Source organism: Sapajus apella, unplaced genomic scaffold, assembly GCF_009761245.1.
Source record: "Sapajus apella isolate SASKATOON/1434 unplaced genomic scaffold, GSC_monkey_1.0 scaffold77, whole genome shotgun sequence".
In the NCBI taxonomy this organism is placed as follows: Eukaryota; Metazoa; Chordata; class Mammalia; order Primates; family Cebidae; genus Sapajus; species Sapajus apella.
The window spans coordinates 7,233,458-7,258,739 of record NW_022437017.1 but is presented as its reverse complement, the minus strand read 5'-3'; the positions used below and the strand labels follow the sequence as shown (position 1 = coordinate 7,258,739).

The 25,282-nt window shown below is 61.6% G+C and overlaps 1 protein-coding gene across 2 annotated transcripts; it reads right to left on the bottom strand.

Annotated features, from left to right (window-relative positions):
* Positions 1–21,192, bottom strand: ZBTB7A (zinc finger and BTB domain containing 7A). 2 transcript variants are annotated; one of them, XM_032252245.1, is made up of 3 exons: positions 20,648–21,192; positions 9,043–10,319; positions 1–1,439 (listed from the first exon to the last, which is right to left on the bottom strand). In XM_032252245.1, exons 2-3 carry the CDS (start codon positions 10,302–10,304, stop codon positions 947–949), a joined length of 1,755 nt encoding a protein of 584 aa, XP_032108136.1. In that variant the 5' UTR covers positions 10,305–10,319; positions 20,648–21,192; the 3' UTR covers positions 1–946. The 2 variants fall into 2 exon arrangements, with proteins under 2 accessions (XP_032108136.1, XP_032108135.1); XM_032252244.1 differs by lacking the exon at positions 20,648–21,192 and adding an exon at positions 19,405–19,863.
* Positions 21,193–25,282: the final 4,090 nt, after the last annotated feature.

The window sequence follows — 25,282 nt, the reverse complement described above, 5'->3', positions numbered from 1 at the left end:
AAGGAGGAAAGAAAAAAAAAAAAATCTAAAAAGTGCTTTAAAAACCTGGGAGAGGGGCTCAGGGGAGAGGGCCAAGACAGAAGTTTTGAATCTCCAAACTTGGGGGTCTAGGTGGACCGGACGGGGGTGGGGGGGCGCCCTGAGGGGTGGTCCCTGGGGGTCCCGCCAGCTGTAAGTGCCGTGAAGGGAGGCGGCGGGAGGCCCCCCCGGGAGCCATCCTGGTGCCCCCCTGGGAACCCCAGTCCGATCTCCTTTCTCCAGGCCTGGAAATAAATAGGTTTGTGTCTCGTGGCCAGGAGATGCAGGGGGTGGGGGAGGGGGGCCGCAGGCAGGGTTGGAGGTGGGGAGGCCATTGGGGAGATGGAGAGGGAGACCCCTCCCTTAGTAAGTGCCCTGAGGAAGGAGGGTGCGGGGCGGGGGCGGGGGCCCATTTTAACGTCTGCTCAGAGCAGACAGAAATCATTTAAGGTCTTGTCTGAAAGACTCATAGAAACCAGCGAGGGGAGGAAATTAAAAGCCCACCCCATCCTCCCCCAAGCTCCCCCCATCCACCCTCACCCCGACCCAGGGCCTCAGATCGGCCCGGGCCCCATGCCGGGTGCCCAGGGGGCTGTGTGGGGTCTCGGATTCCTTGTGTCCCACAAAAAAAACCCCAAACCAAGCCCCGAAACCCAGCGATGGGGTGGGGGTGGGGGGGGAAGGGGAGCCAGGGAGGGCCGGGGCCCCTGTCGAGGGAGGAAAAACGTCAGAAAAGAGGGAAATCTGAGAAAGCGCTACCCTAGATTCTGTGACGCGTCATATATATATATCTGTATATATATATAGATATAGATATCTGTATATAGATAGATTTTCTTTTTTTGTGTTTTTGGGGGGGTGGTGGGTGATTTTTTCTCTCTCTCTCTGTCTCTCTCTCTCTCGGGTTTCGGTTTTCTCTTTTTGGTTTTTAGACGAGTCCGGCTGTGAAGTTACCGTCGGGGGCCGCCCCGGGCCCACCGCCGCTGTCACCTCCTCCGCCGGCGCCCGCTACATTCAACCGGCCCGAGCCGTCGGGGCTGGCCACGTCCTCGTCCTCGTCCTCGTCCTTAAAGTGCTTCTCCTGGCCGTTGCGCCGGGCGTCGGGGGAGCCGGGCTGGGCGGGGGCGCCGGGGGTGGCGGTGGCCCCCGGGCTGGGGTCGGGCCCCCCGCCCCGGACGCGGGGCTTGCGGCCGCGGCGCGAGGGGACGCCGTTGCAGCCGTCTTTCTTGAGGTGTCTGTGCAGGTGGTCGGAGCGGACGAAGGTCTTGCAGCAGCTGTCGCACTGGTAGGGGCGCAGGCCCGTGTGCACGCGCATGTGGTTCTTCAGGTCGTAGTTGTGCGCGAAGGCGGCGCCGCACTGCTGGCACAGGTAGGGCTTCTCGCCCGTGTGCTTCCGCATATGCACCTTCAGCTTGTCCTGCCTGTGGACGGGGCACGGGGCGGGCACGGTCAGCGGGGCCGGGGACCCTCAACGGACGCGGCAGAACCCCCCCACCCCGCCGGACCACCCCAGAGGGACATGGATGCCCGGCCTCCCCGATGGGGAGGGTCCCCGGACAAACGGGGCCAGTCCCGGCGACTTCGCATTCCGAACATCTGCAGAGGGCCTGTGTGCTGTGTGGCCTTGGGAAAACGCTAACCCTCTCTGAACCCCCTCTCCTTTCCTTTTTCGACTTTTTCCTTCTTTTTTTTTTTTTAAAGACGGGGTTAGGGCGGGCGCGGTGGCTCAAGCCTGTAATCCCAGCACTTTGGGAGGCCGAGGCGGGTGGATCACGAGGTCAAGAGATCGAGACCATCCTGGTCAACACGGTGAAACCCCGTCTCTACTAAAAATACAAAAAATTAGCTGGGCATGGTGGCGTGTGCCTGTAATCCCAGCTACTGAGGAGGCTGAGGCAGGAGAATTGCCTGAACCCAGGAGGCGGAGGTTGCGGTGAGCCGAGATCGCGCCATTGCACTCCAGCCTGGGTAACAAGAGCAAAACTCCGTCTCAAAAAAACAAACAAACAAAAAAAGACGGGGTTACACCATGTTGGTCAGGCCAGTCTTGAACTTCTGACCTCAGGTGATCCGCCCGCCTTGGCCTCCAAAGTGTTTGGAGTACAGGAGTGAGCCACCATGCCCGACCCCTTTTTCAACTTAAGAGACAAGGTCTAGGCCAGGTGCTACAGCTCAAGCCTGTAATCCCAGCGCTTTCAAAGGCCCAGGCAGGTAGACCACCTGAGGTCAGGAGTTTGGAACCAGCCTGGCCAACATGGCAAAACCCGGACTCTTCTAAAAAATACAAAAAAATTAGCCCAGCATGGTCTAGTGCGCCTGTAATCCCAGCTACTAGTGGGGCTGAGGCAGGAGGATCACTTGAACCGGGGAGGCAGAGGGTGCAGTGAGCCGAGATCATGCCGCTGCACTCCAGCATGGGCAACAGAGCGAGACTGTCTCAAAAAAAACAAAAACAAAAAACAAAAATTAGCCAGGTGGGGTGGCAGACGCCTGTAATTCTGGCCACTAGGAAGGCTGAGGCAGGAGAATCGCTTGAACCTGGGAGGCGGAGGTTGCAGCAGTACAGCAAAACTCCGTCCAAAAAAAAAAAAAAAAAAATTTGCCAGGCGTGGTGGCGCGTGCCTGTAATCCCAGCTACGTGGGAGGTGGAGGTTGCAGTGAGCTGAGATCATGCAGTCATGCAGCTGCCCTCCAGCCTGGGTAACAGAATGAGACTGTTTCCAAAAAAAAGGGAGAGAGAAAAAGAGGCAGGCTCTGGTTTGCTACCCCGGCTGGAGGGCAGTGACATGGCCATGGCTCTCTGCAGCCTCGAACTCCTGGGCTCATCCTCCAGAGTAGCACATGCACCGCCTCACCCTATTAAACAGCTATTAAGCCGGGCGCGGTGGCTCAAGCCTGTAATCCCAGCACTTTGGGAGGCCAAGGTGGGTGGATCACGAGGTCAAGAGATCGAGACCATCCTGGTCAACATGGTGAAACCCCGTCTCTACTAAAAATACAAAAAATTAGCTGGGCATGGTGGCGCGTGCCTGTAATCCCAGCTACTCAGGAGGCTGAGGCAGGAGAATTGCCTGAACCCAGGAGGCGGAGGTTGCGGTGAGCCGAGATCGCGCCATTGCACTCCAGCCTGGGTAACATGAGTGAAACTCCGTCTCAAAAAAAAAAAAAAAAAAAACAGCTATTAAACAAAATATACATATGTATGTAAGTTTTGGAAGATAGGGGTCGAGCTAAGCTGCCCCAGCTAATTTCAAATCACAAACACCGGAGCTCAAGCCATGTTCTTGCCTCAGCCTCCCAAAGCTCTGGTATTACAGGTGTGAGCCACTGCACCCGCCCTGAACCGGCTTCCCTACCGCAAAAGTAGACAGCGGGCTTCGGCCGCCTCATCCTGCCCCTACCCCTGGGGTGGGGCGAGGCCAGCCAGTGCCCGGTGTCTTCATTCACGCCATGGACGTGTGCCGATCTCCCGCTGAGGGCCAGGCCCTGTTCCAGGTGCTGAAAATACCACAGGGAACAAGACAGGCAAACATCCCTGCCCTCTCGAGGCGGACGGTCACCAGGGTGTTTGGTGACAGACAGGGTGACCAACTGTTCTGGTTTTAGCACTGAAAGCCCTGCATCCTGGGAAACCCCTCTGTCTGGGACAAACTGGGGCAGTTGGTCACCCTAGTAACTGAGTCCCCACCCCACAGCACCCAGATCCGCCCACTTTCCCCTCTCCCCTCAACTCAGCCTCGCTCCCCCATCTGGGCTCCACCCTGACCTGCAAAGCGAGAGCTACCCCAGGCCCTTTGCACATGCTGTTCCCGCTGTCCAGGGCGCTTTCTTTTTGCCTCCTGGATCTTCACAGTGAAATCTGGGTTCAAATGTCACCTCCTCCCCTAGCCCTGTCTCCATCCTCGTGCCATCACCATCTGACTCTCTCTCTCTTTTTTTTTTTTTGAGACTGAGTCTCGCTCTATTGCCCAGGCTGGAGTACAGCGTCGTGATCTCGGCTCCCTGCAACCTCCATCTCCGGGGTTCAAGAGATTAAGAGAGGCTGGTGCGATGGTAGTGGATTATCAGAACTTATTAACATTAGTGTCACTAAAGTTGGTATACAACCCCTTACTGCTAAATTTGACTGGCTTTAAAAAACAAAGGCCGGGCGCGGTGGCTCAAGCCTGTAATCCCAGCACTTTGGGAGGCTGAGGCGGGTGGATCACGAGGTCAAAAGATCGAGATCATCCTGGTCAACATGGTGAAACCCCGTCTCTACTAAAAATACAAAAAATTAGCTGGGCATGGTGGCGTGTGCCTGTAATCCCAGCTACTGAGGAGGCTGAGGCAGGAGAATTGCCTGAACCCAGGAGGCGGAGGTTGCAGTGAGCCGAGATCGCGCCATTGCATTCCAGCCTGGGTAACAAGAGCGAAACTCCGACTCAAAATAAATAAATAAATAAATAAAAGAAAAAAGACATTAAGAGATTCTCCTGCCGCAGCCTCCTGAGTAGCTGGGATTACAGGCACCCGCCACCACGCCCAGCTGATTTTTTAATATTTTTAGGAGAGATGGGGTTTTCAAAACCCATGACAGCCAGGCTGGTCTCGAACTCCTAACCTCAGGTGATCCACCCGCCTCAGCCTCCTAAAATGCTGGAACTACAAGTACTTGCCACCACGCCTGGCTGATTTTCTTTTTTAAAGACGGGGTTTCACCTTGTTGGTCGGGCTGGTCTCAAACTCCTGACCTCAGGTGATCCACCCACCTCGGCCTCCCAAAGTGCTGGGATTACAGGTGTGAGCTGTCGTACCCAGCCAATCTCTCTTGTTTCTGTTCATTTCCTTGTTTCTCTTCTGTCTCCCTGATTGGGCCGTGAGCCCTGAGACAGAAGGGACTGAGTGTGACTGGAGGGCCCCTCCCTGCCCATCTCACCTCATGGGGGCCTCGTGGACCCAGCTCAGCCTACAAAGCCGGTCACCATATCAGCCCTGGGGTGCCTGTGACCTAGGTGGCTACTGAGCCCTTGAAATGTGGCCAGTCGGAACTGATGTGCGCTGGAAGTGCAAAAGGCACCCCAGCTCTTGAAAACCTGATACACAAAAGATGATGTCAAATAGCTCACTGAGGCCGGGCGCAGCGGCTCAGGCCTGTAATCCCAGCACTGTAGGAGGCCGAGGTGGGTGGATCACGAGGTCAAGAGATCGAGGCCATCCTGGTCAACATGGTGAAACCCCGTCTCTACTAAAAATACAAAAAATTAGCTGGGCATGGTGGCACATGCCTGTAATCCCAGCTAGTCAGGAGGCTGAGGCAGGAGAATTGCCTGAACCCAGGAGGCGGAGGTTGCGGTGAGCTGAGATCGTGCCATTGCACTCCAGCCTGGGTAACAAGAGCAAAACTCTGTATCTAAAAAAAAAAAAAAAAATTTATATATATATATATATAATTAGCCAGGCGTGGTGGTAGGTGCCTATAATCCCAGCTACTCAAGAGGCTGAGGCAGGAGAATCACTTGAACCCAGCAGGAGGAGGTTGCAGTGAGCCGATATCTCCCCACTGCCCTCCAGCCTGGGTGACAGAGCAAGACTCCGTCTCAAAAAAAAAACAAAAACAAAAAAACACACACACAAAAATATAAAAAAAATAGCTCACTGAGGATTATGCATATTGACTCCACACAGAAATGCATCCACTGGGTTGGGTAGAATATATTTCTTTCAAGTCACTTCCACTAGTTTCCTTTCACTTTTTTTGAACGGGCTGTCAGAAAATGTAAAAATACGTAGGTGGCTTGCTGGCCAGGCACAGTGGCTCACACCTGTAACCCAAGCACTTTGGGAGGCTGAGGTGGGCAAACAAAAATTAGCCAGGCTCGGTGGTGGCATGCCTATGATCCCAGCTACTTAGGAGGTTGAGGCAGGAGAATCGCTTGAACCTGGCAGGCAGAGGTTGTAGTGAGCTGAGATCGTGCCACTGTACTTCGGCCTGGATGACAGAGAAAGACTTCATCTCAAAAAAAAAAAAAAAGAAGAAAATGTAGCGGTGTCTTGCCTATTTCCATTGCATGTTGCCATTCCACAGTAATAAAGTAGACTGCTTCTGGGATCTGGAGGGCAGGGGGGAGCCCTGGGTCTCAGGAGCCCGGGCTAGAATCTGACCTGCTCCTTGCTGCTGCCTATTGTGTCCCACATCTGAGCCACTTTGGGCTTCTTCCTTCTTACACTCAACAGACTGAAGGCTTTTTCAGTGTGGGGACTGGCAAACTCCTATGCATCCCTCAAAGCCCTACCTTGAATGCCCTTCTACTTTTCCTAATTCACAAAGACCTGTCTCCCCTCTGGGTTCCTCCAGCTCTAAGTCCCTCCCTCTGGCGCTAGCTACAGAACTGGTGTCCCTAACCTTAACCCCTCCTTGGCTCTCTGTTGCCCTGTGGATCAAGGCCTGGCTGTTTGCAACCAGACCCTGACCTCTCTAGCCCTGCGGCCCCACTGAAGCCAACAGAACATGGTAACTTGCTAACAGAACCCTGGCCTAACCAGCGCTGTCAGCCGCCTCTAGGCCTCTGGTGTCTACCGATCACCTCCTGCAAAGCCCACGGACAAGGTCTCTGGGCTGCTCTGCCCAGATCTGGCAGAGGGCCAGGGTCACAGAGGGGATGGCAGCCACAAGGTTTTTCTAGAACTGTGCAGAGACTCCCCTGATGAGCCTGGGAGGCCCAGAGGGAGGAAGTGCCTTGCCTGGGGCTGCACAGCCGGCCAGAGGCCACGCAGAGGCGGGGTGGGGGTGGAGGTATCCCTAGTTTCATCACCCTGAGCCCCAGCCTGGGTAATTATAGCCCCGGCCACCACAGGCCCCGCTTACTCAACGCCCCGCTGTGACTCAGAGGGGCCTCGGGCTCCCAGGCTTTTGTTGGGGGGTGGGTGCTGGTGCCCTGGAGAAGGGGGACTGAGGCTCAGAGTGGGGAAAAGAGGAAGCAGGTGGGTATGCCTCAGGGTGGGAGGAAGAGACTTCAACGAGTGTCACTCTCTCAGCCTCAGTTTCCCCGACAGACGGGATCAGCCCGGGGGTCGAGTAGGGTGTACTCTGCGGTGCCCGAGTCAGAATGAAACTGGGCCAGGGAGGTGGAGCGGTGGGGGCAGCATCTTAGCCCAGCCTGGTCCTCTCTGCAGACCCGGGCTCTCTGTACCCACCAAGTTGCTCTTCCTGAGCTCAGAGATGAGCCCACAGTGACCTCAGGACCCCTGCCTGGAGGAAGAGGAGACCCCCAAGATCTGCAGTACCCCAATCTCACCAAGGAGGGGCAAGCCACCAGCTACAATGCCTGCCTCCCAGTCAGCGACCTTTGCCCCCTGCCTGGCACTCCTGGGCGCCGGAGTCCAGGCCGCACCCTCCTCTCCTGGCCTGCTGGGGAGGGGTCCGGGGTGCTGGGTAGGGGGAGCTGGGGAGGGGGTCAGTCCTAGTTCCTGTCCCCACAGGGCGGGGCCGGGAAGCTGGGACAATGGCCTCTTTCTTCGGCCCCCGGTGGGCGTGGCTGGGGGAACCCCAGGGCGGTAGAGGGGCAGGGGGTGGTGCTGAGTCACCCAGCCTGGCCAGGTCCCTGCCTGCCAGCCTCCTGCCCCCACCGCTGCAGCCTGCCCTGGATCTACGAGGCCCGGCCAGCCACCTCTGGACTCCTAAGACCAAATCGGACACTGCGCCGGCGCGGCCTTGAACGCCTGCTGTTCAGGGACCAGGCCCCAAGGTTCCCACAGGGACACAGTGCTCTCTCAAGCTGAGCTGGCCTCAGGGCGTCCTGCACTGGCTGTTCCCTCTGCCTGGAACGCCCGTTCCTGCATCTCCTCTCCCCATCCTTCAGGACCGGCAAGCCTGTCCCCGGCACCTACAACAGGGCTTGGCACCGGAAGATGCTTCAGAAATGCTGGCTGATGAAGCCAATGACCGGGCTCACGGGAAACTCAACAGCCTGGCTCTCCCTCCCTAAGCCTGAGCGCCTGTCACCCTCTCCCAAAGCAAAAAGAGAAAAAAATCCAAACGTGCAGAAGAGAAGAACCAGCCCTCTACAGCAGAAGAGCGACTGTGCCTTCCCACCCGCCTCCCGCACTTCAGCCCTGACACGCACGCTTCGCATTAGACAAAGCTGTCATCTTACACCTGGTCTGTGCCGTCACCCACCGGGATGTCCACACACGAGGACAAGGGCGTGGCTGTTCTTAACAGGCACACTGGCCAGGGACGCGGCAACTTTGGGCCTGAGGTGGGTTGTGCCTGTGTGTTTGTGCATGTACGTGTGCCCGTTGGTGCACTGCACGCATGTGCGTGTTCATCTGTGCATGTGTGCATCTGGTGTGCGTGTGTGCATGTACGTGTCGGTGTGCGTGTGCATGTGTGTGTGCGCATGCATGTGCGTGCATGTCTGTTCCTGTGTATGTGTGCGTACATGTGTGCGTGCATTAGCGTGTGCATGTGTGTGTGTGCCTGCGTTGTGTGCATGTGTATGTATGTGGATCTCTTGTGCATGTATGTCTGTGTGCCTCTGTACATGTGCATCTGTGTGCGTGTGTGCATGTATGTGTCGGTGTGCGTGTGTGCATGTGTGCGTGCATGTGTGCGTGCATGTGTGCATGCATGTGTCTGCATGTGCATGTGTGCCTGCGTTGTGTGCATGTGTATGTATGTGTATGTGTGCATGTATGTGTGTCTGTGTACCTGTGTACATGTGCATCTGTGTGCGTGTGTGCATGTGTGTGTGACTGCATTGTGTGCATGTGTATGTGGATCTGTGTGTGCATGTATGTCTGTCCCTGTGTATGAGTGTGTGCATGCATGTGTGTGCATGTGCATGCATGGCTGCGTTGTGTGCATGTGTATGCATGTGGATCTGTGTGTGCATGTATGTGTATGTCTGTGTGCCTGTGTACATGTGCACCTGTGTGCGTGTGTGCATGAGCGTGCCACACAGGGCAGAGGCGGGGAGGGCCCGTGAGCAGCAGGTGCAGGCAGAGCGCGGACGCGCCTCCCCTCCGCCGCAGGCAGCTCACCTGGTGAAGCGGACCTTGCAGATGTTGCACTCGTAGGGCTTCTCGCCCGTGTGGGTGCGGATGTGTCGCGGCAGCTTGCCGGCGCCCTGGATGACCTTCTCGCAGATGGGGCACTTCTGGAAGGCCTTGGCTCGGATCTTCTTCTCCACCTTCTGCGACCAGGCTGGGTAGACGTCGCCGTCGTGGGCGCCGCTGAAGTACTTCAGGTAGTAGTCCATGACACCCTTGTCGTCGGCCCGCGACTCCTCGTCGCTGTCCCCCGCCGCGGTCCCCGCCCGGCCCACCGACGACATCATCTGCTGCAGCAGCGTGCTGGCCGCCAGCCCGTCTACGTCGGGCCCGTCCCCGTCCTCGCCCTCGGCCGCTCCCGACAGGAAGCCCGGGGAGTCGCCCGGCTCGGGGGCCGCCTCCGACAGCGAGGCGGCCTCCTCCTCTCCGCCCCGGCCGTAGTGGCCATTCTGCGTGGCAGAGGGCGGGGCCGCGGGTGGCGGAAAGAGACCCCCGGTGGGGGCATCCTCATCCCGCTCCGGCCACAGACCCGGGTTGCTGTCTGCCTCGTCCCCGTCCGCCGTCGGGGGCCGCTCGGCAGGGGGGCCCGGCCCATAGAAGTCTAGCCCGTTGCAGTCGCCTGCGGCCACCGCGGCCACAGCAGCGGCCACGGCCTCCTTGGTGGCATCCAGGTCATCGTCAGACGCCCCAAAGGCAGACCACGGGAAGCTGGCGGCGGCGGCGGCGGCGGCGGGGGGCAGGCTGTTCATGGGGTTGCTCTGGAAGAACTCGAGGTACTCCTTGGCACGGAGGAGGTTGCGCTGATCAATTTGATCTACAAGGTCCAGCTGCCCGGCGTCGGCGCCCGCGTCGGCCGCCAGGATCTGCCGGTCCAGGAGGTCGGCGCACACGTGGCTCACGGCGGGGATCTCCAGCAGGCGGGCGGCGCTGAGGATGTCACCCACGTTGGCCGTGCTGACGGTGAGCGTGGCCGTGTAGGCGAAGTCCATGAGCGCGGTGAGCGCCTCGGCGCTGACGAAGTCGATCTCGTACACGTTCTGCTGGTCCACCACGGCGCCCGACGTGAACAGCTTCTTGAAGTACTGGCTGCAGGCGGCCAGCACTGAGCGGTGCGTGGGGAATTCGCGGCCCTCCACCAGGATCACCACGTCGCACAGCAGGCCCTGCGTCCGCTGCTCGTTGAGCCCACTCAGGATGTCGCTGCTGTGGTCGGGGAACGGGATCCCGATGGGGCCGTCCACGCCGCCGGCCATCTTCCGCGCCGAGACCTGCAGCAGAGGGGGAGGAAGAGGGCGTTTATGAGTGGGGGCGCCGGGGTTCCTGTGCCCACTGCCAAGGCCCCAAGACCCTTGAGAAGCAGCGCTCCACCTGCCCCCCCCCGCCCCCAGCCTCGGGTTCCCATCTGAACGTGAAGGCAGTCAGGTATCTGCCTTCCCAGCCCATTTCCCCAGCTGTGTGTCAGAGCAACAGACTCCCGCCTCCAGCCTCTGTTGTTTTCAGTAGAGACGGGCTTTCACCTTGTTGGCCAGGCTGGTCTCGAACTCCTGGACACAAATGATCCAACCACCTCGGCCTCCCAGGGTACTAGGATTACAGGTGTCAGCCACCGCGCCCCACCTGAGCATGAGAACAGCCAGATGTCCTGGCTCCCCAGCCTCAGTTTCACCAGCTGTTCCCAAGGGCAGTCAAATGTCCTAGTTCTCTAGCCTGTTTCCCCAGCTGTGCACAAAAGCGATCAGACGCAGTTTCCCCAGCTGTACAGGAAGGCAATGGGATGTCCCACTCCCAGCCTGTTTCCCATCCACACACGAGAGCGGCCACATGTCCTGCCCCCAGCCTTAGTTTCCCCAGTGGTGCATGATGACGGCCAGGTGTCCCGCCTCCGCCAGCCTCAGTTTCCCCAGCTGTGCATGAGAACAGCCAGGTGTCCCGCCTCCCCCCCAGCCTCAGTTTCTCATCTGTACACGAGGGCAGTCAGATATTGTGCCTCCCCAGCCTCAGTTTCCCCAGCTGTGCCCAAGGGCAGTCAGATGTCCTGTGCCGGCAAAACCCACACTGGACGCTTAGTGTCACAGGCACACTGGCACCACCCCTCCCAGGAGGGCCCCCAGGAATGCATGTTGAAAGGACACACTGAGAGGCTGAGGTGGGCAGATCACCTGAGGTCAGGAGTTCAAGACCAGCCTGGCCCACATGGCCGGCATTTAGTAGAAATCCGTCTCTACTAAAAATACATAAACCAGCTGGGCGTGGTGGCAAGCACCTGTAATCCCAGCTACTCGAGAGGCTGAGACAGGAGAACCCAGGTGGTGGAGGTTGTGGTAAGCCAAGATTGAGGCACTGCACTCCAGCCTGGGTGACCGAGTGAGACTCTCTCTCAAAAAAACATAAAGGAAAATGCATTTTGAGGTGCCACAGGAGCACACAGTAGGTGCTCAAGAACAGTGCCCTGATCTCAGCCATTTTCCTGTTGGTCCGAGTACGGGCTTCGGCTGACACAGAGGGGAGGTCACACAGTGACTTTTACAAAACACCTACTTAGGCTGGGCGCAGTGGCTCATGCCTGTAATCCCAGCACTTTGGGAGGCTGAGGTGGGCGGATCACGAGGTCAAGAGATAGAGACCAGCCTGGCCAACATGCTGAAACCCCGTCTCTACTAAAAATGCAAAAATTAGCCAGGCGTGGTGGCGCGTGCCTATAATCCCAGCTACTAGGGAGGCCGAGGCAGGAGAATCACTTGAACCCGGGAGGCGGGGGTTGCAGTGAGGTGAAATGGTGCGGCTGCACTCCAGCCTGGTGAGGGCAAGACTCCGTCTCAAAACAAAACAAACCCCACAAAACACCTACTTCACGCTGGTCCCAACGGAACCCGACCGGTGGCACCCGCTATCGTGAGCTGAGGCCGCCTGCCCCAGCCCCACGGTCAGAAGACAGTGGCATATGAACTCAGACTGGGAGTGGGCCTAAGAGCTGGCCCCCCGGCCCCCCAGCTCCCCAGCCTCCTGCCTTCTGGTCGGGCCTGGTTCTTTTCAGGGGGCTCTGAGTCAGCAGGAAGGGGTGTGGTCGAGGCCGGGGACCCAGAGACGAAACCCTGCCGAGGTCAAGGCCACTGTGGGTGTGCCCTGTCGGGGCAGGGCCAGTGACTCCGCAGGCTAAACCCCTTCCTGCCCCTCAGAGCCCCCGGCCTGCAGCCCAGCCCTAGCTGTGAGTAACAGAGGAGCCCAGGCCCCCGCCCGGGAGGAGCAGGGAGCCGGGGAACCCCCATCACCTCCTGCCACAGGCCCATTTGGCAGCCCTTCCCGAACTCCCAGACACCCCGGCTGCGCTGTTCAGCCCCAGACAAGGCCCTGGCCCTCTCTGGGCCTCAGTCTCCCTATCCGTCAAATGGGCAGAGGTTTCGGGCAGCGCCAGGCCCTGGGGGGACTGTGTCTGTCCCACCCCTCTCTCCCCCTCCCTCCTTTTTTCCACCTTCCCCTCCGCTGTGACTCATCCGCCCACTCGGAGCTTGTGCAACCCTCTGGCCCCTGTCCCCACCCCTCCGCCCTCTCCTGGGAGCCCCCGGCTGCCCCGAGTCACCCAGCACAGCTCACATTCCTCCCTGCCTGCTGGCAGCTCTCGGGCCAGAGCCCCTGGGCAAGGCCCCTGGGGAGAAGGCCCGAGGCAGGCCTCTCATGGCCTCCTTTTAGGCCATGGGACCCTCCTGCCCCCCACAGCCTGGCAGCCGGATGGGCTTGAGCCAGGCCCCACGAGGGAGGCACGGTGTTGGTCCAGACGGACCCAAAGCCCAGGGCCCTCCTCACAGGGCCTGAGCTGCTGGGCGACACAGAGGCCTTTGTGAGCTTGCTCAGCACCACCACGCTCCCCAGGTCCCCTCCGCCCGCCCTCCTTCCCTCCTTCCAGCCTCGGCCCAGGCCCCGGCTGCTCAGCGCCTGCGTCCGCTCCGAGGCCTGCAGTGGGGCAGTGGGGCTCAGATGTGGCTGCTGGGAGCAGGGAGGGTGGGACCCCACCCGGGTCTCCGCCCCGGAAAGCCTCCGAGGAGCCCCTTCGGTGGTGTCCACCCCCTGCCACCATCTGCCGTCTGGCCCTGGGCCGCAGGGAGCGTGAGAGCAGATGGAGCTCTGGATCAGACAGGCCCGGGCCCTCCTACCCACCCCAGCACCCACCCTCTGACCCAGGCCACCAACGCCCCAAGATGGCCACGCCAGGCCTGCGGGGCCGCTCTTCCCCTCAGGTGACCACGGTCCCCGCTCTGGGTGGCTCAGAGGTGTCTCTCCTAGGGCCTGGAGGATGGGCCCAAAATAACCCAGGGGTCTCAGCCACCTCTGGGAGTCCCAGCTATCAAGAAGATCCCAGCTCCAGGCTGGGTCCGGGGGTCCCAGCCTCTGCCCTCTCCAGCCTGGGACCCTCCCTTGGGCCCCTGCTCCCCACTAAATATCACCAAGGCCCTCCCTCAAAGCAGCCAGGCCCAGGGTGTTATCACCCAAGGAAAGCCCCCGTAAGAGGACCATTTCGCCGAAGAGAACGCCTGGGCCCAAGGGGGTCTGCCAGGGCTGACTCCCAGGGGCTGGGGGCCAGGAAATGATGGAGGGGCCTGCCCCCCACCCGCCCAGGGCACAGCCCTGCCCTGGCCCTGGAAACCAAACCCGCTCTGAGACAACTGACCCACGCCCTCACTCCAGGAACAGCCACCTGCCGGCCACGCCCCGCACTACCGCCCCCACCTGGGCCTCCTGGAGGCCGCCCCTAAGGAAAAGGCCGAAGACGCTGCCTCCAAGATGGGAGAGGGGAGGCCGGGCCCCAGCCAGAGCACCCCCGGGCGGTCACGAAGTCTCGACAATAAGAAGTCCCCGAGTGCTGAAGCCCCACTGTGCGCCCGACACACAGTCCACGCCTCCAGAGGTGGCGGCTTCGTTCCCCTCCTCCGGAAAGCCCCAGCCCCACGCCAGCCAGGTCCCCACCCCTGCCGGCCAGGGTCCCCTGGGCTCGGCCCACACCCACCCAGGGCCCCATCTTTCATCACAGCTCCTCCCCTGCGCTGGCCTCCGTGGGATTTCCGGGGCTGCTCGGTGCTGACTCGGCGGCCAAGGGGCAGGCCCTGGCAGGCCCCTCCTGGGCTGGAGGTGGGGCGCCTTCCTCCCCCTGGGCCGCTCCCGGGCCCCTAAGCCCAACCCTCCCAGGGCGGCGCACAGTAGGGGCGCAGCAAACCACCGGATAAACCAGAGACAGCCCGCACCCGGGCCCGCCCACCTGGCTGCAAGGCACAGCCAGAAGCAGGGGGCTGTGCAGCCTGCCAGTCCCACCTCCCATCTAACCTAAGGGTCATTTGCTGCAGTGTCTGTCAAGAGCCACTGCACCCAGGCCGCCTTTTGGCCTCCTCTGTGCTACCTGCTTTTAGAAACCAACTGGGTGCCCTTCATTTCGTCTTCCCGGGGTTCCCGAGAGGCTCAGAGAGGTGAGGCGACCCAGCACAGCTCACACAGCAGCCCTCTGACCTGGGCAGCTGCCACTCCCAGATGCCGAGGACTTGCCGAGAGCTCGGAAGCACCCTGATGTGGCTCGGGAGCCGCAGGTGTACCCAGGAAGGCCCCTGGCATCCGGAGAAGGGCGTCCCAGCACAGGGAGTGGCAGAAGCTGAGGCCTGGAAGTGGCTGACTGGGGACAGGCAGAGAGGAGGCGGCATCGCTAGCACAGGGTACGGGAGCTAGGGGACTCCCCAAGGTCACACAACAAGGTGAGGGCTGGGGCCGGCCGGCCTCCCCCGACCCCCAATCCTCAGGATGGAGACGGGGCCGCCAGCCAGGGGGCTGGGCAGGCCACTGCCACCCACCGCCTTCCCGAAGGACACTTCCTGGGGCCCATCTAATGAGGGGCTCAGGGCCCTCATACACCCCTCTGCCCAGGGAGAGCAGGAGAGGCCAAAGGTACCTCTCACCCCGCCTGTGTGCTGTGCAGAGCAGCACGGGTTCAAACCCCAGCTCCCCCACCTCCAGGCTGTGTGAGTGTGGACAAGATGCAAGACCTCTGTGAGCTTCCATCTCCTGGGGGATGGGGTTTGTGACATTGGAAAGGGGCCCCCCCAATGTGCCAGTGTGGTCAGGGTCCCGCTCACATCCATGCAGCAAACAGCCCAGGGACCTACTGTGCGCCAGAGCCAGTCCCCAAAACACACTGCCAGGCTGTGCGTTCAGCACCCCTCTCGGATGGGAACTTCGTCCCTGAATGCTATTCTGGGAAGCCGGTCCCCCCTCACCTACTAAGGGAGTGTGGGTGGTGGGGTCTGAAGAGGAAGCTGGAAGGGGAGACCAGGCCTAGAGAGGGTGGGTGGCCGGCCCAAGGTCACCCTACCAGCCTGGTGTGCAGGTGTGGCTGCCAGGCCCGCACCCGGCAGCCCCTGCCCCCTCCCCGCCCGGCAGCCTGTGTTGCAAGGTTGGCCCCGACGGGTTACCCCGCCCTGACCTGGTGCCAAGCCCCGCCTGGCCCAGTCCCCGGCCCGGGTTTAATGGGACAGGAATGCAGTGTCCCGATCGGGGGGCACCAACGGCCTGGGGTGGCTGCCAGCTGCCAGCCTGCCCCCTGCCCGCCTGCCCTTGCCCGAAGGCCTCCTTCTGGGCCAGACTCAGAGCAAACAGGCCCTCGGCCATTTTATGTGTCCATTTATTGCCCTAAATGGGGAGGGGCTTCCTGCCCGGGGCCTTAAAGGGACAGCAGGAAGGCCGCGGGGGCCCAGTGGGAAGTGTGGCGGTGGGGATGGGGGCAGCGATGAGGAGGCCAGGGGGATCCCATCTGACGCCCAACTCAGGGGTGGGACCGAGGCCCACCCGGTTCCCACACTCTGAGTGCTGTCGTGGGCCAAGACGCCTAGCCTGGAGCCTGAGCCTGATTCTAGGTTCTAGGAGGAAGCTTCACGGCAGCAGTGGAGGGGCTGAGCTTCCCGTCACCGGGGGCAAGCAAGGCCTGACTCTCAGACGCCCATCCTTGTCCACCTTACTGTCAGCCCAGGCTGCACCTGCTTAGCCGAGATGCCTGTGAGAGGCCGGGGTGACCTCTCTCCCTCCCCTGAGGGAGGCCTGCGTGTCACCTGGACATGCCCGCACCACCCCCACCCTTGCCTGAGCAGGTGGAAGGCTAGGCTGGGGAGCCCAGTGGCCTGCAGAACACAGCCAGATCCTTCTCTCAGGTATCCTGATAGGTGGGATGGGCCTTGTTTTCCAGTCAAACCAGAAAGGCGTGGGTGGCGACACTTCCACCCAGGCCGTCCACAGCCTGCTGGGGGGACAGATGGAGGGGCTGGTCCTTTGGCCACGCTCCTCCCAAGCGCCGGATTCTCCAAGGGGCGCCTTCTGCGCTTCGGGGCTCTGGACTCGGCGCTCGGGGAGGCTGGGCCTCGATAATCGCTCTAGAGACCCACAGTACCCGCGGGCCCCCACAGTGCTGGAAGGCAGGATCTGTGTCCATGCCCCATTTTGCAGAATGGGAACAGGATCAGAGAGGGGGAGCGGCTTGGCCGGGGTCACACAGCAGAACTGGAATTTGAGCCCGGGCCGTCCGTCTGGCTCCAGCCTGCCTAACTAGTCCTCCCACGGCTCCTTCCATCCCCCTTCCTGGCCCCCGGATACCAGCAGGAGGTGAAATCCCCCTACCCTGGGGCTGAGGAGCTGAGAGGACGCTTATTCTCATACCCTCAGCGCTGCGTTGCAGGGCGCCCGGGGCAGGGCTGGAGTCTAGCTGACACAGGTGACCTCAGAGAGGGGTCCCCTGGCCCTGGAGTCCTCAGGACAGCCCCCCAAGGGCCCAACACGGTACACAGCAGTCACTCAACAAACGTTCCCAAGGACCCACTGAGCAAACCCTGGGGACAACACGCTAGGGCTGACGATCCTCTCCCCACTGTCTGGATGGGAAGACTGAGGCTGGCCGAGAGGGAGTAACTGCCCGGGGTGGGCCCAAGGCCTGGGCTGGGATTCCACTGCACTCACCTCCACCAAAGCTTGTTCCTCTGGTCCCTGTTGCCCAGGGCTACTGCAGGGTGGGTTGTGGTCTGGCAGGTGAAGGCTGGGGAGCAGGTCTCTCACGCAGCTCTGACCCACACCCCACACTCTGGTCCCTGCCATGCCCTGAGCTGACCCGGGAGCTCCCACCATGGAGAAGACAGCATGGGTGGCTTTGCAGGCACCAGCTGGGGGACCCTCAGCGCCTCACGCACACAGCACGCCCAGGCTGCAGGGGTCAAGGGGCTCGTCCAAGGTTGCAGAGCAAGCAGGCCGGCATTCCAACCCCCAGGAGCCCTCCTTACAGCATCTGGGCTGCAGAGGGTCGGCTCTGGTGAGGTGACCTCCAGCTCCTCTGGTCGTAAAACCCAGAGCCCTGCCCGCCTCTGAGGGCCAAGGTGAGACGGGATGGTGGCTGGGCAGTCGGCGCACTGGAGAGGGGCGTCATATACACGTGCACCAGCAAGGGCCTGCCCGGTGAGGCTGGGAGGTGAGAGGGCTGTGCCTTGTGCTGTGTGACCTTGGGAGCCATGCTGGCCCTCTCTGGGCCTCAATGTCATCTTCGGACACAGGGTTTTAATAAGCCTCGGTGACGCTCCATTTGCAGGCAGGTGCCTGCAGTTGAGCCTTTACTGCCAACCTCCAGCCCTGCTCAAAGACAGGTGGCCAGGCACCCCTTGGCCACCACACAGGGGGGACTTTGGGCAGGCTGGGAGCTAGAAGGATGGACCACAGGGGACAGCTCTGCCTCCACCTGAGTGACCTTGGGCAGCTCTCTGCTTCTCCCCACGCCTCAGTCTCCCCTGCCCAGCACCTGCTCTGAGGCTTGCTCTAACCCCCAGTTTCCAAGCTCACATTCTGCCTCCCTCCCAGCCTCAGTTTCCCCCCTCATATGGCAACGGGGATCTGCCACCAGGTGGACCCAGCTATAGGTCAGAGGGACTCAAGGAAAGAAAAGAAAAAAAAAACAATAACAAAAACCCCAGCAGGGGACTTGTGATCGCCCCAAGAACCTTCCCGACCAGGCCCAGGCTGGGCTCTGCCTTGGCCCTTGCCAGGCGTCCGTCTCCTGCACAGAGCAAAGGACCCATCGCCTCCCTGCCGCCACCCGCGGGGCTCTGCCGAAGCGTGGCTGCCCGCCCGGGCCCGGGTGCTGACTGGTCGCCACGCAGCCAATCGGAACTGAATAATAAATACCCCCGGACTGACCCACGAATTAAAATTTCAGTGTCCCGGTTGGCTCTTCTTTCCTTCCTTAGACTTCGCTTTTCCAGCGGCCGGCTCCTGCCCCCCCTTCTCCCCCAGGCTCTGTCTCCACAGCAATGGCTGGTGGTAAACAGAGGCCCCAGCCCTGCTGATAGGTGCTCTTGGGGGTGGCCCTCGGGGACAAACGCCCCCGGCCTGAAGCCCTCAGGCCCCGGCAGCAGCAGGGCCGGGCCTCGGCCTGGCCTCCCGGGGACCTCTCCCAGACCAGCTTGCCAATAGGAAGTGATCGCCGGTCGTGGGGGGGCACCCCCAGTGTGGGAGCGGCACGGTCAGGGTTACGCCCTGGTCCAGTTCTAGGGTTGGGGGGGGCTGACACGGAATCCCGACGCCCTCTCTGGAGGCAGCTGGCCCGGAGGTTGGGGGGGGCCCACTGAGCCCGCCACCCATGGGTGAGCCAGGTGGGCGCCGCTGGTGGCAGGGGCACCAGCACCTCTGTAACTTCCGCCGGCTGGCTAGTGGGGAGAGGAGTTGCTGCCTCCCCCCTCCTCGCCGCCAACTCCTGGCTGCATTCCGCCAACATTTAGTGGGCGCCGACTGGGTGCCCGGGCCCGGGTGGACAGCACCCTCCCGCCACGGCCCACTGTGCGCCCCCACCAGCCAGCCGGGGCAGCACCTCCCAGAACCCGCAGAGGCCCGGGCCCTGGGAGGGCACCCGCTCCTCCGCTCGGCTCAGCCCCCGGCCAGGCTCCCAGGCCCCGGGCTAGGGCGAAGGGCGGGCTGGGTCTCCGGCCTCGGAGGTAGGGAGAGGGAGGGAGGGGGCCGGATCCCACCAGCTCCCCCCTCCTCTGCCCGGGCTCAGGCTTCGCACGTGGTGGTGGCGTCAAGGGGAAGGAGGGGGGGTCCGGGCCAGAGGAGACGGGGTCACGCGCATTGGGGGCGCGAGCGGCGGGGACTGAGGTGCCCTCTCCGCCCCCTCCCGCGGGTCGGAGCCGGACGGCCGCCAGGGCAGGGCGAGGGGCCAGGCCGGGCCCCCCACCCGGGGCTGAGTCAGGCCCAAGCGGGGGCAGGAAGCGGCCCCCTCCCCCGCCCCGGCCGCAGCGCGCGGCCCCCGCCCGGCCCGCGGGCCCCCGCCATGTCGCCCGCGCGGGGGGCTCCTACCTCCTTCCCGGGGCAGCGGCGAGGGGGCCCGGCCCCGGCGGCGGCGGTGGCGGCGGCTGCGGCTGGGCTGGCTCCCTCCGAGGGGCCGGGAGGCGGCAGTGAGCCTGGCCCCGCGCCACCCCCCGCCGCCGGCGGCCAATCCCCACCCGGGCTGGGGGGAGGGCGATGCAAATTACCCCGGATCTGGGTCCGCCCGCCCGCCTCCCCCACGCCCGGGCCCGGCCTGCGCTAGGCCGCGCATCCCCGGGCTCGCCTGCACCGCGCGGCCGCCCGGGCCGCTGCCCTCCCCGGGGAGCGCGGGGAGGGTGACCCCCCCCCCGGGCGAGGGGCCGAGGGGAGGGGGGCTGGGGACGGTTACACAACCAGGCGGGGAGGGACCCCGGGGCGGGGAGGGGGCCGGCCCGCGGGCCGCGCAGCCGGAAGCCGGGACCGCCACCGGCCCCTGGCGAGGGGAGCCCGGCTCCAGGCCCCGCCCCCAGGCCGGCTGGCCCCGCCCCCGCTCCGCGCCGCGCGATCGGCCCGCGCCCATTGGCTCTCCGGTCCGCCGCTCACCGCCCCTCCTCCGCACCGCCCCTACCCGCGGGCCGCGGCGGGCTGTCGGCGCGAGGCACCCTGGGACTTGTAGTCCAATCCGCCTGCCACCTGCCGGCCGCAAAAGGCGAGAGGACTACGACGCCCAGAGGTCCCCGCGGCCCCCCCGCCCACCCGGACACCCCACCCCTTCCCCTCCTTTGCAAAGCCCCCTCCCTGTTTTTCAGCCCCCTCCCCCCCATCCCCCATGGAGCTCAATCCTGGCCAACTCCAACGTATGCACGCAGCACCGAACAGGCCCCCGGGGGGCGAGGGCGCCCCTCGTCTTCAGCTGCAAACTTAGCAGGCGACGCGCCCCCCTATCTCCCCTCGCCGGCTCCCCCCATCCTCAATGCAGCCCTGCTTCCCCTCCCCCACTCCCCGCGCGCCTGGGAGCCCCGAAAAGCCATGCACCCGGGTTGGGGGGGCTGGCGCACAAGCCCATGCACTTCGCCCCCAATATCCCCTACCGGGCGGCGCCCCCTCCCGCGCTCGGGATTCAGGGCGCCTCCAGCCTCCGGGCAGCTGCCAACCACCCCCTCCTCCGAAACTTGGGGGAACGTCCCCGGCTCCCCGGATCTCCCCTTCCCAAGGGGGCAGCGGTGGGCGCAGCGCCCCCCGCCCGTCCCCGCCCTGCGCCCCGTGCCGGGGGCCGCGCCAGGCGCTGACTTACCTCGCGGGGCCGGGCCGGGCCGGGGCGCGCGGGGCCGGGGCCGGGAGTTGGGACTGGGCTCCCTCGGCCGCTCGCCTCCGGGGTCCGCGGCGCTCGCTCTGCCCGCGTCGCGCTGCCCTGGTCGCTTCCTCGCGCGGCGGCGGCGGCGTCACTGCCCCTACAGTAACTGTACAGTACAGCCAAAGCCCCGTATGATGCTCGCGACTCCCTTCCTGGTTTCTCCGAGGGCAAGAGGGGTCCTCCCTTGTCTTAAAGGTGCCGCAGCCGCCGGCCCCCCCACGCCCAGCCCGCCCCCCCCAGCCCGGCCTCGGAGGCCAGAACAGGCTCGGCAGGTCCCCTCTTGCCACGTCTCTGCCCTCCCGTGGGGCTTCGCCCGCTGCGCAGGGGAGACCGGGCTGTTATTAGGTTTTGTCAAGTGGGGGGGGGTCCGGCCCGCCCCGGCGCGCCCCCCCGCCTCTGACCTCTCCGCCCCGCCGCGCGGCGCCGTGCCAGCTTGCCAGCTTATCTGGCCCCAGAGCTCCCCGGGGCGCGGGGGGAGCGGGCCCCCCGGGGCGGAGGGGGGTGGGGGCCTCCAGATAAACAGGCCCCCAGCCTCTGCGCAGGGGCGGGGTGCGGGGGGGCGCGGGCTGTGCCCCCGACGCCCGGGGCGTGGCAGGATGGCAGCGGGGGCGGGGAGCGCGGTGCGCACGGCGAGGAGCGACGCGGGCGTGGGTCGCGCGGCCGGGGCTGCCGGGGATGGTTGGGGGGGGCGAGGCGGTGGGGACCCCCCAGGCCAGGCGCCGGGCCTCAGTGGGCCCCGCCGCGCGCGAGGACCCGGGGGGTGGCCTCGCCAAGGATGGCCCGGGTCCGCGGGGCTCCCGGGTCCCTAAATGAAACCACCAACCTGCCCGCCCGCGATTATATAAAGGAGTCGCCTCCACCCCGCTGCGCTAGGGGCGTCAGCGGGGGAAGGGGTTGGCGAGGGGCGGGGAGGGCGGTTGTTTTCCCGGCTCCGCGAGTTCCCCGACCCGGCTGCGGGCCGCGGGGCGGGACGGGGCCCGGGGCCCGGACGCCTGGGTCCTCGCGGGCCTCTCCTTTGCACCAGGGGGTCGGCGTGGCTCGCGAGGCGCGGACGTGAGGAGTGGGGAGGCGTTGGCTCAGTGCGACTTTTTTTTTTTTTTCCCCTGTCCGTTTCTCCCACTTCCTCCCCGGTCGTGGGAGAGGTCCGGCGGGGACGGGGAAGGGGGAGGAGGGCATGAGCGTTGAGAACGTCCTGGCCTGGCCGGGGGACGGCTGGCTGGTGCGATCGGCCGCCTGGGAGGCTCTGGGACTCAGTTTCCCCCTCCTCATTCCTCCGCACGGAGAGTGCTGACAGCCGCTTGAGCTGCCGTTTCGTGAGCGCTCATCCAGTGGGTGACCCTGTCCCGGGTCTCGGTGCGCCTTCATTCTAACACCTAATCCCAGGGACGTGATTATTTCTTCTTATTATTATCTGTCATTCTTATTACCAACACCACCTGACAGCGGGAACTATCACCGGCCCGAGTCAAGTGTACCCAGCCTGCCCTCTGACTTCAAAGCTCGTGTATGGCCTCTTCGCACAATTTTCTTAAAAGCGCCGTTCAACACCCAAACGGGTTGAATTGGCTTTTGTAATAATAATTTGGCTTCAAGGGGAAACCCTGGAGGACCCCCGCCCCCGGAGGGGAAGTGAACTGTCTCAGGACTTGAAGCCTGAAACCAGCCGAGGAGGTGGGAAGGCACCCAGGGAGGGGCCGCGTGCATCTAGGGTGACGGTGTCACCCAGGGACTTTGCTCCGAGGACCCTGCCTTGGATAGAAGCCCTTCTTCCTTCAACCAGCAGCCATCAGCGTCGGGACTAGGAGGCCAAACTGAAGCAGGATTCTTCTTAGATCCGATGCCCAGGCCTTTTTTTTTTTTTTTTTTTTTTTTTGACGCGGAGTTTCGTTCTTGTTGCCCAGGCTGCAGTGCAATGGCGCGATCTCGGCTCACCGCAACCTCCGCCTCCTGGGTTCAAGCTATTCTCCTGCCTCAGCCTTCCCAGTAGTTGGGATTACAGGCATGCGCCACCACACCCTGATAATTTTGTATTTTTTAGTAGAGACAGGGTTTCTCCATGTTGGTCAGGCTGGTCTTGAAGTCCCAACCTCAGGCGATCCGACCAACTTGGCCTCCCAATGTGCTGGAATTGCAGGCGTGACCCACCGCGCCTGGCCTTTTTTTTTTTTTTTTTTTTTTTAATAAAGATTTGGGAGGAGGTCGGGGTTCCTGCTATGTTTCCCAGGCTGGTCTCAAACTCCTGGGCTCCGGTGATCTTCCTGCCTGAGCCTCCCACAGTGCTGAGATGACGGGCATGAACCATCGTGCTGGCCAGACACCTAGGCTCTAAATTCTACGTGGTCTAACCTCCCCCACACCGGAAGCAGTGTGTGACTCAGTTTCCCTTTCTGTACCACCAGCCTCAGATCTGATCCTGCAGGAAAAGGAGAAAGCCCCACACGGATTCTCCTTGGTGAGCACCTGACTCAGACGGGACAGGGGCTTCTCTGTAAGAAGGGCATTGACCCTAATCCTCATCTCAGCCCTGAGGAAAAGCAGAGACCACGATTTCCATCATACAGTTGGGGAAACTGAGGCCCAGAGATGGAGAAAGAGCAAGGATGTTAAATCCAGCATTCACATGTCTCTGGACACTGAGGGGACCCAAGGGAGGTCCTTCAGGAAAAGCCAGGATGTGGCATACCCCAAACCACGCCCCCCACCCCTGTCATGAAAACAGAAGGAAGGGGCCCAAAGCTTCCTCCAGACCTCTGCCCTTCACTTCCTTCTTCCTTCCCCCCAACAACAACAACAAAAAATCGAGTTGATACTATTTCAAAACCTAATAAAGTATAAAAGATTGGGTTCCTGTGTGATCTCGGGCAGGTGGCTTAACCTCTCTGATCCTCAGAGTCCTTTGAAGAATCGATGCCACTTCCTAGGGTTATCACAAGGGACAACTGAGGCTGTGTATGTAATTCTGAGACAGCACAACCCCTGCACCAGGAAGGGCTTCAATACATGAGACGTGTGACCATATTATTAATGTTTGGGTCACACCTGTTATTTTGGTCTCTGTGTAGCCAGGGTTTTTTTTTGTTTTGTTTGTTTGTTTTTGAGATGGAGTCTCGCTCTTGTTGCTCAGGCTGGAGTGCACTGGTGCGATCTCGGCTCACTGCAACCTCCACCTCCCGGGTTCAAGCCATTCTGCCTCAGCCTCCCAAGTGGCTGGGATTACGGGCATGTGCCACCACGCCCGGCTAATTTTGTATTTTTAGAAGAAACGGGGTTAATCCACGTTATTCAGGCTGGTCTCAAACTCCCAACCTCAGGTGATCCACCTGCCTCAGCTTTCCAAAGTGTTGAGATTACAGGCATGAGCACCGCGTCCGTCTGTGCTGTCCAATCTCATTTATTCACTGGACAAACATGGACCTTGTGCTTCCATGGGCCAGGTCCCTGCTCTCCAGCTCATAGGCTAGAGGAAGCTAAAGACAGCAAGATAGAAGACAAATGAGCCGGGCGCGGTGGCTCAAGCCTGTAATCCCAGCACTTTGGGAGGCCGAGGCGGGTGGATCACGAGGTCAAGAGATCGAGACCATCCTGGTCAACATGGTGAAACCCCGTCTCTACTAAAAATACAAAAAATTAGCTGGGCATGGTGGCGCGTGCCTGTAATCCCAGCTACTCAGGAGGCTGAGGCAGGAGAATTGCCTGAACCCAGGAGGCGGAGGTTGCGGTGAGCCGAGATCGCGCCATTGCACTCCAGCCTGGGTAACATGAGTGAAACTCCGTCTCCAAAAAAAAAAAAGATAGAAGACAAATGAATACGAGAATTCCAGACACCATGAATGCAGTGAGAAAGCAAGCCATAGGAATGGAAACACAAGGGCCAGATCCTGGGGAACTGTGTGTGTGTTTTTTTGTTGTTGTTGTTGTTTTTTTTGAGATAGAGTTTGCTCTTGTCGCCCAGGCTGGAGTGCAGTGGCACGATCTCAGCTCCCTGAAACCTCCACCTCCTGGGTTCAAGCGATCCTCCTGCCTCAGCCTCCCGAGTAGCTGGGATTAAGGCGTCCGCCACCACGCCCAGCTAATTTTTGTAACTTTACTTTTGTATTTTTTATTTTTATTTTATATTTTCGTGATGCCAGGGAGGAAATTTTTGTATTTTTAATAGAGAAGGGTTTCACCGTGTTGGCCAGGCTGGTCTCGAACTCCTGACTTCATGATCCATCTGCCTCGGCCTCCCAAAGTGCTGGGATTACAAGCGTGAGCCACCTTGCCTGGCCTGTTTCTTTCTTTCTTTTTTATTTTTTTGTATAATTAGGGACCAAGCACAGTAGTGCATGTCTATAGTTCCAGCTATGTGGGAGGCTGAGGCAGGAGGATCACTTGAGCCCAGAAACTGGTGGCTGCAGTGAGCTATGATTATGCCTGTGAGTATCCTCTGCTGCACTCCAGCCTGGGCAACAGAGCAAGATTCCATCTCTAAAATTTAAAATAATAATAAGAGGTCAGGCGCGGTGGCTCGGGCCTGTAATCCCAGCACTTCGGGAGGCCAAGGCAGGTGGATCATCTGAGGTCAGCAGTTCGAGA

What these genes read in the sequence shown, in the direction of transcription:
- ZBTB7A (XM_032252245.1), bottom strand. Translation starts at nt 10,304, where the DNA reads ATGGCCGGCGGCGTGGACGGCCCCATCGGGATCCCGTTCCCCGACCAC. An exon ending in TGCAAGGTCCGCTTCACCAG is followed by an intron (nt 1,440 to 9,042) that starts GTGAGCTGCCTG and finishes CCCCGTCCACAG; the next exon opens with GCAGGACAAGCTGAAGGTGC.